General features: G+C 39.0%; 1 protein-coding gene, 2 non-coding genes and 1 pseudogene across 3 annotated transcripts in view; 2 read left to right on the top strand and 2 right to left on the bottom strand.

Moving 5' to 3' along the window:
- Positions 1-13,493, top strand: part of LOC112555616 — a 51,388-nt gene extending 37,895 nt beyond the window's left edge. The window contains exons 21-42 of the mRNA XM_025224046.1: positions 114-245; positions 4,566-4,700; positions 5,207-5,380; positions 5,775-5,862; positions 6,233-6,406; positions 6,511-6,644; positions 6,836-6,972; positions 7,118-7,205; positions 7,331-7,407; positions 7,601-7,637; positions 8,073-8,170; positions 8,596-8,718; positions 8,987-9,132; positions 9,457-9,592; positions 9,837-9,971; positions 10,464-10,566; positions 10,677-10,753; positions 11,155-11,289; positions 11,414-11,560; positions 11,843-12,006; positions 12,204-12,339; positions 12,550-13,493. Coding sequence (XP_025079831.1) covers positions 114-245; positions 4,566-4,700; positions 5,207-5,380; positions 5,775-5,862; positions 6,233-6,406; positions 6,511-6,644; positions 6,836-6,972; positions 7,118-7,205; positions 7,331-7,407; positions 7,601-7,637; positions 8,073-8,170; positions 8,596-8,718; positions 8,987-9,132; positions 9,457-9,592; positions 9,837-9,971; positions 10,464-10,566; positions 10,677-10,753; positions 11,155-11,289; positions 11,414-11,560; positions 11,843-12,006; positions 12,204-12,339; positions 12,550-12,675 — 2,702 coding nt within the window. The 3' untranslated portion in view covers positions 12,676-13,493. The remainder of the gene's footprint in view (positions 1-113; positions 246-4,565; positions 4,701-5,206; positions 5,381-5,774; positions 5,863-6,232; positions 6,407-6,510; positions 6,645-6,835; positions 6,973-7,117; positions 7,206-7,330; positions 7,408-7,600; positions 7,638-8,072; positions 8,171-8,595; positions 8,719-8,986; positions 9,133-9,456; positions 9,593-9,836; positions 9,972-10,463; positions 10,567-10,676; positions 10,754-11,154; positions 11,290-11,413; positions 11,561-11,842; positions 12,007-12,203; positions 12,340-12,549) is intronic.
- Positions 844-962, bottom strand: LOC112555993. Its single transcript, XR_003097588.1, has one exon. It is a non-coding gene; the product is annotated as a 5S ribosomal RNA (ribosomal RNA).
- On the top strand, positions 3,353-3,476 carry LOC112555989 (annotated as a pseudogene).
- On the bottom strand, positions 3,802-3,920 carry LOC112555973. Its single transcript, XR_003097573.1, has one exon. It is a non-coding gene; the product is annotated as a 5S ribosomal RNA (ribosomal RNA).
- Positions 13,494-14,844: the final 1,351 nt, after the last annotated feature.

Here is a 14,844-nt window from a genome sequence, read left to right as displayed (position 1 = left end):
AGAGTGCGCACGCATGTGTTTGTTTGTGCGCGTGTTTTGATAAGAGCATACACATAAGTGGGTTACGGTTTCCGAAACTATTTGTGTTGTTGTTGTTGTTTTTTCTTCTCCAGCATGCCCTCCAGGATACTACGGATTCCAATGTCATGAGAAGTGCAGCGATAACTGTACCGATGGAAAGTGTTTACGTACGGATGGCAGCTGTAGCTGTAAGCCTGGGTGGGAAGGCGACAGGTGCAGTCAAAGTAAGTATCTGACATGGGAGTCTTCCCTTCATAAATCGCTTTCATTTATACAGAACGAGAAAAATATATTATCCTTCCATGCTTCTGCTTACTAATTTATAGTTTTTAAAACGTTTGATGTGTGAGCGCACTTGTTGATGTTCAAGAATTCCTTTCAGACATATGGAAAATCTGTTGTTAATACACTTCTAGCAAAGCGCATGTATACTAAATTAACCCTTAGCATCGCATTACTCTTTCACTGCTACGTCCTTTTTATTAACTTAATTAGCTTCACTCTATGGTGTGAAGTCGCATGATACAGATTGTAGCAAGATGGTCAGGTGGCGCGCAAGTGATCGAACACAGAAACACAGTTTTATGGAAAATGGTGGTTGAAGATTAACATCACACTGACACTGTAAAGACGAAGACAAGCACGGCTTAAAAGCAGCAGATAAAAAGGTTGCTAAAACAGGATGTGTACTAGAGAGAAAAGTTTCCGTGTCCTCAATCCCTAAAATCGAAATATGCTTGAAATGAAAATGGAGGTCGCCCCATGTAAAAAGTTCACCACACTAGATAGAAACTATTACAGAAGTGAAAAAAAGAAAAAGCTCGCCTACAGCACCCGGTGTTCCCAGGCGGTCACCCATCCAAGTACTAACCGGGCCCGACGTTGCTTAACTTCGGTGATCGGACGAGAACCGGTGTGTTCAACGTGGTATGGCCGTAGGCGGAGAATATAGGTTTAAAAATCCTTATCAAAGAAAATAATATTTTTTTAAAACAAAAAGCAGAAAAAAATTAAACGATAGAATGCACAAACCAGTCCGTTGTGCCAAACCTCGTGTGAAAATAAGTCAATCACACTCAACACGTAGTTAAAGGTACTGTATAGTCTATTTGATATTCTTTGATTTTTCTGGCATGATTTTCGATCAAAGTCGTGTACCCTAACTCAATACGGGGAAATCTGGATAGAAACTTTGTACAATATTTTATATACCTTTATTTCTTAAAGTAAAAAAGACCATGAAATAAAAAGTAAGATAAATATTTAACTTTAAGTGGAAAGCTCCCTTAATTTTCGTTGCCGCCGACACAAGAGTTAAGGAACTCCAGCAGTCATGGTGCTGACAGAAGCAAGGGAGGTAACCGTAATATTTTTAATGGGGCCAAGATTGGAGTTGTCCAAACGTTTGTCGTTTTATTTAAATTTAATAATTGATAAGGATACTTTTTCAAAAGTATCAAATAAAATAAACGAAATTATTAAATTTTGTAATTTAATTGCCAGTAAGAAATTGCGTGTGCCGAATAAGAGAAACGATAAAAACATATATATAAATACAAGATTCCTTAGCTCACCACTGAATAGCCGACAAATAGTTTGGAGTGGCTGTGTCACACGACGTACGCAATCATACCTACTTGCTGTTTTCTAAAGTGTTAGAATTTCAAGAGCCTGGTTATTGTTCTTCATTATTCTAACATTGTTAACAGCAATTACCATTTCCTGTGTTTTAAACGAGGAAGTGTTCTTCATTTGCAACAATGAGGCAACACAATTAAGCATCAATATCTCATTCTGAAACCATTGGGAAAATGAATGTTTAAAAAAAAATTAAATCTTCATTTGGGAACCTTATGTATAGGCCTATATATATATAATGGGCAAATGTATATATTTTGGCAGGCCGAAAATAATAGAGGAAGACAGTTATGCTGCTTTCTGTGAAGAACAAAAGTATAAGGCAAAACTACTGTCTAAACTTCCCCGATCAAAAGTACATCTTTCTCTGGGATTAACACGTACTTTTATCGTAAGAAATGTATGTACACGTGCACATGAAGTCTGAAAATTGACAAATATATACATACCAGCAAGTCAGGATATTGCTTGATTGGTACACCTGATTCACAGGGTTTAGTTGTGTGTGTGTCATCTGAATCGACATGATAACTAAAATGCTGGCGTTGTCGATATTGTGCCAATTGCTCACTTAAATGATAAGCTGTACAAGCCCTTGTGAACTTGACATCGCAATTGCAAATTACCGTAAGTTAGAAATACAAAATGACATTTTCAAACAGAAACCTACACAGTTATGTAAAACGATTTTACTTGCTTCTGTGATTTGCTCATATTGTGCAAATGAATTTTTTGCAACTCATTTACAACCGGGCCCGACGATGATCGGACGAGAAGCGGTGTGTTCCACGTGGTATGGCCGTAGGCGAAGAATATAGGTTTAAAAATCCTTGTCAAAGAAAATACTATACCTGACGGGAACGAGTGCAGCATGTGCCTTCAGAAGATGTTCTGTAGAAGACATACACAAATAACGCGATCAACAACAACAAAACAACGGATTTGAACAAAAAGCAAAAAAAATTATACGATAGAATGCACAAACCAATCCGTTGTGCCAAACCTCGTGTGAAAATAAGTCAATCACACTCAACACGTAGTTCCAGGAATAGTGTATTTGATTTTCTTTGATTTTTCTGGCATGATTTTCGATCAAAGTCGTGTACCCCAACTCAATACGGGGAAATCTAGATAGAAACTTTGTACAATATTTTATATACCTTTATTTCAATAAAAAAAAAAACAAAAAAACATGAAATAAAAAGTCAGATAAATATTTAACTTTAAGTAGAAAGCTCCCTTAATTTTCGTTGCCGCCGACACAAGAGTTATGGAACTCAAGCAGCCATGGTGCTGACAGAGGCAAGGGAGGTAACCGTAATGGGGCCAAGATTGGAGCTGTCTGACCGCTTGTCGTTTTATTTAAATTTAATAATTGATAAAGGATACTTTTTCAAAAGTATCAAATAAAATAAAAGAAATTATTAAATTTTATAGTTTAATTGTCAGTAAGAAATTGCGTGTGCCGAATAAAAGAAACCATAAAAATATATATATAGATACAAGATTCCTTAGCTCACCACTGAATAGCCGACAAATAGTTTGGAGTGGGAAAATGATTTCTGTGACGAAAATTAAAACTTCGTTTGGGAACCTTATATATAGGCCTGTATATATATAATGGGCAAATGTATATATTTTTGCAGGCCGAAGATAATAGAGGAAGACAGCTATGCTGTTTTCTGTGAAGAACAAAAGTATAAGGCAAAGCTACTGTCTAAACTTCGGGCCGGGTTGACCCCTGCGATCACCCCAATTGTGGGTGACTCGTGTGCGTAATTTATGCGTAAGGGAGACTGCGTTCGCGCTATCCCCTGCAAAAACAATGCAAAGTCTGTAGCGACAGGGTTGAATCGTAAAGTTGTGTAGCTAGGGATATCAAATAGCTTTACTCTACATTACAAAAGAAACTCATAAAGTAAATACCATTGTGTACTATTTCTCATCCATTAAATTATCACTAGGTTTGTTGTGTAGTCACCGGCCTGCTAAAAGTAAACTGTGTCCACCACTGCGCTAGAGAGTATATTTTCTGTGTCACCTATATCTGAAGTCGAGATGTACTTAGGAATGAAGATGTGGGTTGTTTTCCGATGTAAAAATTCAGCAGCATAAAGAAAAAACTGTAAATAACCAAAATGCTGCCTACAACACCCGGTGTTCCCAGGCGGTCACCCATCCAAGTACTAACCGGGCCCGACGTTGCTTAACTTCGGTGATCGGACGAGAACCGGTGTGTTCAACGTGGTATGGCCGTAGGCGATGACTAGTTCTTAAAAAGCTTTTTTTAAAAAAAAAATATACTCTACTGTGTGCCTACGTCGCTGCTTCTTGCAGACACAATGGCTTCGAGTTCATTGCGCTCGACATTGTAATGAATGGGAAGCTCGCCCTATTTGCTCCTCTTACCTCCTGTTGTCAATGAGGCGTGGTCGTTGTCAGTTGGAACCTGGACTGCAGGACCACCGACAGCAAGCACGGGCCCCCGGGGTAGACGATCTCTCCAGGTTTCTTGTAATTGTAATCGTAACTGATTTCGCGGACAATGACAATGACAATTGTTCATTTATGTGAGGTATGACGGACGAGCATTTGACCGCAGCTCTACGAATTGTCACATAGGAAACTCGACCAGATTTTGAAAGCATCGTGAGCAAATTCACAGCTTCACTATTATAAAGATGTTAGGATACATTATTATTATTGCTAGTCCTGACAGGAGTGATAGTAGGTGGTAAAGTATTTTGTGTCCGTGAGCAGCGGAAACAAGAGAGGGTTTACACTGATTTTGACATTACTTAAACAACAACAACGACAGCAGCAGCAGCAACAACAACAACAACAACAACAACACTATTCAATGTAATCAAGAGAAAACAGTTTTAAACATAAATTACCATCTCTAGGATGTCAGGGGTCATTTGGCATCGACTGCAAGCAAAGTTGTCCGTCCTATTGTCTGAACACCACGTGCCATGCCGAGACCGGGGACTGTACTCTGGGCTGCATGCCTGGCTGGACAGACGGCAACTGTTCCAAGAGTAAGAGTAATCTTTGTAACACATTGTTAAATTTTATTTGTGTATTTTTAACGGTCAGAAATTTCAAATGCTCAAAGTAAAATAACCATTCCAAGGCAAACAGCTAAAAGAAGATGAACTATCGGCCTTAGTAATCTTTGTTTTCCCAGCTAAAACCTTTCTTATCTGATTTGATTTGAAAACTTGATAATACATATAAAAACGTTCAGTATATCTACATTACATTCTGTATATCCCTGTTTCTGGAATTGATGTGTCTCGATAAAAAAAAAAGACGTTCGTGTTTCTAATACTAAAGTTTACAAAATTTACATTTAATTTATACCAATCTCTGGTCATTGATTATTTGTTTATAAAAACACACGGGATTACTCGGGGAAATATTTCCCCTTAATGTTTTCTTGTTGTCGAATTTAAATGTGAGAGAAACTATACTGCCGATGCCGAGACACAATCGTCTCTAATAAATATGCTATCAATCACAATGAATTTATTGTTGTCTCCAGAGTGTGATCAGGGTTTCTATGGCAACAAGTGTAGTTCGAAATGTAGCAGCAATTGTCGTGATGGTGTTTGTGATCCTGTGAACGGCACGTGCTTGAAAGGCTGCATGTCTGGAACAACAGGAAATTCATGTGAGAAGCAAGTCCACGAAGAAAAAGAAAAGAGGAATTTTCACGGTATGGTACAAAAGATAAAGCTCTACTATATGAGTTCAAAACATCCCTTTGAGCATTATCGAACTCATTAATGAGTGTTTGAAACAAAAACAAGACATGAACAACAAACAAAGAACGGAATGATAAACAACAGTACTGACAGTTAATAACAGACAGCACATAGAAGACAATCATTGTAAATTATTTCTGAAAATGAGCTACAAGGTATTTTTATAAGGTCCTAATGCCTGAAAATTTCTTAAGTTGTTTGCAGTTAATGAGCAATGAGTCCGAATAGTTCAAAAGAGTAAGTAGAGCGAATTTTGAGGTTCTATGGACAACAAACAAATAGATAATGTGATTAGTATTTTTATATGAAAATTCTTATCTCTCAAATTTCTTTGTTTTAAAATAGACCAGTATGTGACTATTGTCCTGTCAGTTGGCATCGGTTTCGTCACAATTAGTATCATCATCATGACTGCACTGGTATACAAGCGAAGGTAATAAAATCATTCATTCAAAATGGCAGTTAATTATAGTGTGTGTGTGTGTGTGTGTGTGTGTTTTCCATGGGATTGTGAGCCATTCTACATCTCCTATAACTTTTGCTCAGTCTCTTATAATTCAAAACGATTGACATTTCTACTGCAAACAACCTGATGCTAGCCACTAATCCTTCAAACACTAGGTTCTGTTTCAGTTTACAAGGAACTCCTCTATAACCTTGATGTATGCAAAAGTCCATACACTCATTGATACATGCATAGGACCATCTATCTATACACACAATGTCGTTTATCCTAAAGTAAACAATTTATTCAATATTTCTACGATATTTAATTTTTATTTCCAACCATCGAAATACACCAGACAAAAAGGACGGCTGCAGCACCGACTGCTCGACTCATCTGACAGGTCCATGTCTTCTCGACTGTATGGAGCAGAAGTCCTTGACACAACTCCACTAAGTGTCCACATGAGAGTGACCCGAGAGCAAGTAGACGCATCTCCAGGAATTAATATGAAACAGGAAATAATTAAGAGGTAAGAGTATGTAGCCTGAAGGCCTGACGTACATATACAAAAAATATAACTGCTCTGCGCGCGCGCACACACACACACTGATGCTAAATGTGTGTTAATTCCAGATGTGCGACTTCTACCAATTCTCCTGCTTCAAAGAAAAAGGCAAAAGCAGCAGAAGAAATGAAAGGAAAATCCATCAAGCTCGGATCCGCCACAAAGTTCAACATCGCGTCTTCTTGTGACAGAGGAAGCTGTGGTTAGCTAAACATATTATTCATTTCTGTAGTTGGTATACTTGGACCTGCGTATGCCCAAAGTTAACATACTGTCAGCATACTTTAAGCATCCTCTTTCCTCTAGAATAAAAGGTGTTTGCAGCACAGACATCTTCATCTGTTGTTTTTGAAGGGAAAATTATTTGAGGCATCTACGATTGTCTTCTTGCAGGGACTTCATCGTTGTCTTCAAACTACAGCGAAGTAGGCGAGAAGTCTCTCCACAGAAATGCAGTGCCGGTGGTCGAGTTTGCTGCCAAAGTTAAACACTGGCTGACAGAGCCTCGTCTCTTTGCCGAGGAGAGGTCGGTAGGTGTCGCTCCACACCTCCCATAATTTCTACTGTATTGTCTCTGCTAAAAAAACGTAAAACATTTCTTGCCCTCAGTCAGAAGAGTATTTCCGTAATTAGCTCTATGATCATTTGTAGAGGAGTTGTTTTTGGTTTGTCTAGCATCTACCAGACGGCAAAGTCGCGGAGTGGAAGACAGCTTTAATCCCGGAGAATATCCGCAAAAGTCGTTACCGTGACATCTACCCTTGTAAGTTGTCCACTCTACTGGTCTTTCATTACACAACATGTCAGCTGTCCATCCTTTCCAACCAACGAGTTATAAAAAGCTGTCATGCTCCTTCAAGTCTTTTCGTCGTCCTTTTTTCATTCCAGATGACCACTCCCGCGTTGTGCTCAACCAGCTTTCCGGAAGTCCTCACAGCGACTTCTACAACGCCAGCTACATCGACGTAAGTCCTCGTAGACTTGGCAGTCTGGCATAAATTTTTACTATGCAAAATCTGAATGTATTTTTAAAATAAATAAATAAACAAACACGCACCGAACCTTTTAATTTTTAAGTAAAATAAAATGGATTAATTTAAGGTGGTATAGGAGGATTAACTGACGGTCAAACAGTTTTAATCGTCTTCAATTTTCCAGGGCTACAATACACAACATCAATACATCGCGGCTCAAGGTAATAATTTATTGTTCATATTTTTAAGTGCAAAGATGTTGATGGGAAGCTGACTCCTAGTATTTACTTGAGGAATTTATACAAAAGTTGGAGACTACAGTACAATTTGTTTATGATGATGCTTAAGTAAGAGGACGTAGATGATGGCTGTTCTTCATTAGTCTGATTCCGAGATCTCAGGATCTCGTTTCCTATAGTTTTTTTGTGTCCCTCATCAACCAGCTTGAATAATAAGAGTATTTCGATGTTTTTGTACGATTTTAGAGTTGGTGTCGCCAGCGTACAAACCGATCATCGACTTAGCTGTCTTATGAACACCAGTTGTAAAACACTCTTTTTAAAAAAAAATTTAAAAAATGACTGATACAATTATAAGTAAAAATGTGGAATACTTGATCCTACTCTTCTTATTTAATTTGTTTATCTGTTGACTAGGCCCCATGGAGAAGACAACAGACGATTTCTTAAGAATGGTGTGGGATGTCAAATGTTCATGTATCGTGATGCTGACGAACACAGTGGAGATGGGTCGGGTGAGCGCGGCGGTTGATAGTAGGGTGCACCGAGCGTGTCATAAACCTCAGCTTCATCTACCTCCTTCTTGACCACATTCTAGGATTTTTACCTGATTTAGAGAGGGGAGAAAAAAGAAGAAAAGAATAAAATAATAGTTAAAAAAGAAAAAGTTTATTTTAAAGGAACCGTAATTATTATTTTCTTTTTTGCTGTGTTTATGTCTAAAATATTCGCAAAATTTCTGTATCAAAACTTGTATCCTACTAAACTTCCTAAGGTTATAATAATTACTAGTATTTATAAAGCACCTGTTCTATAAGTACTAGACATTAATTTAACAATGAGGAGATCGAGAGGGAGTGTAGGGAGAAATCAGATTAGAAACGCAAGTAGAAGCTATGAAATTTTTTTTATCATTCACGTTTTGTCATGAATCATTCAGGTCAAATGTCATCAGTACTGGCCAGCAGATGGCGCCTCCATGTCTACTGAAAACATCACCCTGTCCCTCCTTAACACCACCACGTTTGCGGACTTCTGCGTCCGAGACCTCATTCTGGAAAGGGTTAGTCATCCATGCTTCCTTACCACGTGACCTGACCTTGCTTACTCAACCAGTCTGTCCTCCATACCGGTTTGAGGGACATTTATTGTAGTGTTCTTTCAGCTTATACTTCATCTCCATTTTTCCTTTTTGACTGAAAAGGATTAATTTAAATAAATCCATCGGCCATAGTAGCTGGATATCTTAGTGCAAAGATAATAAATTCAGAATACTTATAATATGTTCAATAATGACAAAAAATACCTGTAATTATGCTTTTTTGCCTTAGAATGGAGAGACCAGGAGAGTCAAGATGTTTCATTACACTGCATGGCCAGATAATTCCGCGCCGGTCTCCCCCTGGTCCATACTGAGCTTCCGCAACAAAGTTCACCAGGACATGACCCCAGACGGACCGGTCATCGTACACTGCAGGTGTGTCGGCTTGTGTCTCCTTTTATTCAAGCCTGTTTCTTAGAGGAAATCTGCAAAACTGATTGTTATATCCATGTAAACAATATGCGTATAGATACAGACATCGGCGTAACAACAATGTCAATGAGAGCTTTCATTTCCTTTCATTTACACTTCTTTTAAATAAGGCTTCTTGTTTATTTTGTGTGTGTGTGTGTGTGTGTGTGTGTGTGTGTGTGTGTGTGTGTGTGTGTGTGTGTGTGTGTGTGTGTGTGTGTGTGTGTGTGTGTGTGTGTGTGTGTGTGTGTGTGTGTGTGTGTGTGTGTGTGTTTCCTATATTCACAGTGCTGGTATCGGTCGGACTGGTACCTTCCTGGCCATCGACATCCTGTTGTCACGCGCCGCGCAGGACCAGATGGTGGACGTCTTTGCGTGTGTGTGGACCCTGCGGCAGCAGCGCATCAGCATGGTGCAAACTCTGGTGGGTCACGTGCTCAGAGACTACGCAAATAGTCTATTCTTTTCAGACATTTTAATTCTGCCCCTTGGTTTGCTGGTTCTTTTGTTTGTTTGTTTGTTTGTTTGTTTGTTTGTTTGTTTGTTTGTTTGTTTGTTTGGTTGGCTGGTTGGTACATTTGTTTTCTCTCATGTTCCTTTCTCTTTTTTTCTTTGAGTCAATCGCACATGCTATGTAATTCCTTATTTATGTCCATCATGTCTCACAGACCCAGTATACATTTATCTATGAGGCGATCGCAGCAGCATTAGTGACATCAGCACCAGAACCCGTGGATGAGTTTCGTCTGTCACGCTGGCTTGGAGAAGAAGACGGAAGCAGTCACATTTGCAACGAATATCAGGTGAGGAATTTAGTTCTCCCGACATCAACCAACAGACGCTAAATACAGTACAGAATGGAAAAGGTTTCCTTAATTGTGGTCTCTCGCTTTCCAAACTTCTGCCAAGCAGAATAAAGATGAAGAAAATATGGTGGTGACGAAGATGTCGATGATGATGTCTATGACTACGACGACGATGATGAAGAATGTCTTCCGCACACTATGCAGTGACTTTCAAAAGCAACTTAAAATAAATCCAAATTTAACATATAAATACATGTATGTCCGAATTATTTAACAATCAAAATAATTAACCTACTAGTGACGCATGTAAGCTTTGATGACATATTGGTCTCAGAAAGTCTTCAGTTCTAGGAAACTTTCCCTCTCTCAGCCATGACTATGATACTTTAAAATGTGTGTGTGCGTGCTTGGTGTATCTGTGCCAGATTACAAGAATTTTAAACTCAAGAAGGTCAATAGTTTGTTTGATTTTTTTAAAATTTCTTTCAGAAATTGAAAAAGTTTCTAAAAGTTGCTGGCAAGGAATGTAATGCAACAGACAACAGCGACGAGTCGAAAGCGAAGTCGTCTTTATACGCAACATCAGAGCGAGGTCAGGATTATTATGATTATTATGATTATGATGATGATGATGATGATTATTATTATTATTATTATTATTATTATTATTATTTTATTATTATTGACCATTCCTGTTGACAGATGGCGCCCAGTGTGTGTCGGTGTTTGATGTGGAGAAGTCCCTGGCATCAGTCTCTGTGGATGCCGTTTTCTTATCGGTAATTGATGAGAGCGACTATGACCACGTGGTCGCCAACCTGAAGGATGATCACGTGATTTGTCGAGATTTATTATCCTCACGTGCTCTTGTTCTTTTCCTCTTGCCATTCAACGCAGTAATCATGCCATTCCTTCTTTCTCTCTCATTTATTTTAATTCATTTTTTGTATTTTCTTTTTCTCTTTTTTCGTCTTTATTTCTTTGCCGACAGTAGTTTTGATAGTTATTTGAAACAATTGTATTAACGACGATGATTATTTTTCTTTAGTTTCTCAATGATTTAGTTTCATAATATTTTATTACAAACGCCATAGGCGTGTTGGTTCAAAAGTCTCTCAGTATTTCGGCAGAAAGTTCGGAAGAAATTTAAATTTTAAAATGACGGTAAAATCTTTTCCAGAGCTATCGGTACAACCGAGCTTTCATTCAAACGCACAGTCCTCGTGATTGCGACATTGTCCACTTCCTGTCGATGGTATGTCAGCATCACGTGACCACCATAGTTTCTTTGGACACCATGGCGGAAACCTCACAGGTACTGGTGCACTGACAAAACGGTTTTTGTTTATGTTTTGGTAGACAACACAATAGACTCTAATTTTCTGCCGTTAAATTTACTTATGACACTTATAATATAACATGTTTATTTTCGGACCCAGCAGGACTCTGTCTACTGGCCAGAGGTAGAACAGTCGTCCGTGACCTTTGGCCCGTACCGCGTGGAGCTGCTGGGTGTCCGCACAGCGAAAGGAATTACTACGAGGTTCATGCGCATTCACCTGCCACAGCTGTACGACTTTATCACCGTCAGTACCACACAGCTCTTTGCTCTTCGTCATATCTTCCACATTATGAACAGAATGTTGCCTTCGACTGTCTAGATTATTTAAATAAATCAGGGCCAGCTTATCATTTCTGAGCATCATCAAAGAATACAAAATTTTGATGAACCGTTTTGGCAGTTAAAAAAATGTAGTTTGCGCCACAAAATGTTTCATGAGATATTCAGAACAACGCTTATATTCTTTGCATGTTATCAGTATAATTATCAAAGATGAGCGAATATTACTTCTGAACGTGTTGGTCAGGGGGAGAATAGTCAAGGGGAGGCCAAAGCTTGGCATGACGTCACACAACTGACTTCCTGTTTGTGGCCGGACTCTCTGCTGACGTCAGAGGCTGTGTGCACACTGCAGCTGCTGGTCAACGCCGCTCAGCCGGAACCAGAAAACCTGGTGTTGGTCCACTGCAAGTAAGTGTTGATGAAGTGTGGAAGAACTGTAATACTTACACAACCCCATCTACCTACTGAGCACATTCACGGTCAGCTACACATCATTGAACTCGTGTTAAATTTAAATAATAATTTTTTTGATGACATTTCCCGACATTGTTGTTAAATCCATTTCTGTCGTCTTCAATATGACTTGGTAACCTCCCTTGTCTTAGGGACGGACGTAGTCGCAGCGGCTTGTTCTGTGTTTTGTCCGTCGTCAGAGAGCGCATGCGCAGCAACAGTGACGTCGCAATTAGTTACGTCACAGCACACCTGAGTGCCCCAGAAGGATGCATCGTTATAACCCAGGTATGAGAGTCACGGGTCAGCTTAAATATTGTTCTTTATTCATCGCAACATATTTCAAATAAAATCATCTGAAAATTACAAGAAGGCAACCGCTTGTGTTCGTTCTACGAGATCAGCTATGTCATATCTACATCTGTGAACATATGCAGAAATACAATATAAAAAGTTGATTTCTCATGAATAACACTCTAGTCTGACATCTCTCAACAGGACCAGTACAAGTTTCTCTTCTACTTTGTCCAACACCAAATCGACGCCATGAGGGGAGAAGACTTGTCCAGCGAGTCACAGTCGGAGTCGGGGGACACAACTCTGGCCGATATCTGGACCATCTAGGTGGGACACATCACCCGGTCTTCACTGCTGTCTTTGTCCATGAATCATCAAAATCTTGGAAGGAACAATAAATAGTTTCTGTTTATGTGCAGATACTTTTTGATGTATGTAAATCCTTTTCACATACGGGCTTCTCAAAACAATTTAATGCACATTGCTATGCAGTGAAGTACTGTGCAGTATTCTTTACTTTAAATGATTCATATAAATTTCTATTTTTTTATGATCATTTGACTATTGCACGCTATTGTCTTATGACTTCATTATGAACATTTGGTTTACTTTCTAGGTGATTGTAAATAAATAAATGTAAAGCGTATACTCGCACTCGTAAGGTGCATGCTCGAACATGAACGAGGAAGGAACAACAAATGAGGGACAAAAGAAAAAGCAAAAAACATATGAACGACGGAAAGGTAAACAGTACCGATGACGAATAGCAGACAAATACAGAAAATGCAAAGAGGAACCAAATAACAAGAAGGACTAGCACTATGGGAAAGGTTGTTTACGGAACAGGTGTGTTTTGAGTTCACATTAAAAGGATTCAGTAGCGGGTAGGCGGCGGATATGGAAAGGGAAAGAGTTCCATTGTCTCGTCGTGATAAAGAAACAGCATTGTCATCAAACTTTTTGTACATAACTGACAAGGAATGGTTTGAAAGACGTATTCTGACAGATGAAGACCGAAACAATAGTTTTTTAACAAAGTACCAGGAGAAGAACAAGGTTTCATGTCCTGTATATGGATACGTAAATGAAAATGTTGCAAGGGGATGTTTATATATTTTTATTTGAAATATAATTCTGAAGAATTATTAAAGGTTTGAGTTATGTTTGTGTGTTTCTCTGAACTACTCATTTCAGTCTCTGGCAGCGGTCTCCTCTGGTCTGGGGTAAGCAAAGACAGTAGCTTAAGCCTCTATCCGTCTGTCTTTCCTGCCTCTTATTCATCTCTCTCAGTCTCCACATCACTTTTGTTGCCTTCCACCTCACATATCATGTCTGTCGCCACCTCTCTGCTTCTTTCACTCCATATCTTTCTACCCGCTTTGCTGCTTATTGTGTGTTCTGTTTTAAACAGAGCCAATTATGATCCCCTTCAAAAGATGTCAAGCAAAAAGGATATTTAACAAATTTCTTTCTTCACTGTTCTTCCGAACTGCGAATTTTTCTTTGAATTAAAAGAATTTTTTTTTTGGAAAAGTCCTGAGCAACTGTTGTTCAGACTTTCTTCTGGCGCCTGTCATAATAAATTTTCACTTGTCTGCCCTTTGTTCAAATCTTGTCTGTGGTACAAGGTGAATTCAGCCACCACTTCGACTTTCTCCATCCTCCTCGCAAAAACCATGAACTCACTGAGATGAAGACAAAACAACTGTTACATGGACTGATCATTCCCGACAAGTGAATGCACTCAGGAACTGGCATTTTCTACCAGTCTACACATATTATGAAACGACTGTCACATCTATAGACCATCATACCAACATCTAAATGAACCCTCATTTGTCAGTTGAAAAACAGACAAGAGATTGAGTAACCAATGCCATTGGATTTACACGAACAGATGAAATAGTTAACCTCAGGCAACCACATATCTGTCGCATCCGAGATGTGATCAAAACATACAGAAAAGTACACATACACACAAATAGAGGTGAGTGTGTGACTGGTTTTGTTGTAACAACTTATTTTTATTACTTTTCCTGTTAATCACACATAATAGTGCGCTTCAATCACCACAAAGGACTGTTGTGTGCAGCTTGTAAATTTAAGAATACTGTCGCGTACCACCCCCCTCCCCACCCCCAGCGTCCACGGAGCACGCTCGAGGCCACTCACACAGCAGGCCACACACACTCAGTCACTCAGCCGGAGGCAGGATGCGACTTACTTCTCGAACCCGTGCCCAAGCGAAGACCAAGACAAAGACGAAAAGAACGACACAAATACGAAGTTTAATCAAACAAAAAAAATATATATGTATACCCAAACACCCAAATATCTAATAAAACCAAGAAAAAGAAAATACCGATGCGAGTACTCACAAAAAAAATGAACAAAACAAACCAACAACCAGGTACTGCACCCCCGCAAAGAAAATAAAAACAAAGCGCAAACGCGCACAAATTGTAACACAGCAGTTTAAAAAAAGAAAAAAAAAAC

The sequence above is a fragment of the Pomacea canaliculata genome, linkage group LG14 (assembly GCF_003073045.1).
Source record: "Pomacea canaliculata isolate SZHN2017 linkage group LG14, ASM307304v1, whole genome shotgun sequence".
Taxonomy (NCBI): Eukaryota; Metazoa; Mollusca; class Gastropoda; order Architaenioglossa; family Ampullariidae; genus Pomacea; species Pomacea canaliculata.
Note: the sequence above shows the minus strand (reverse complement) of the source record. Positions and strands in the feature narration are given on the sequence as shown.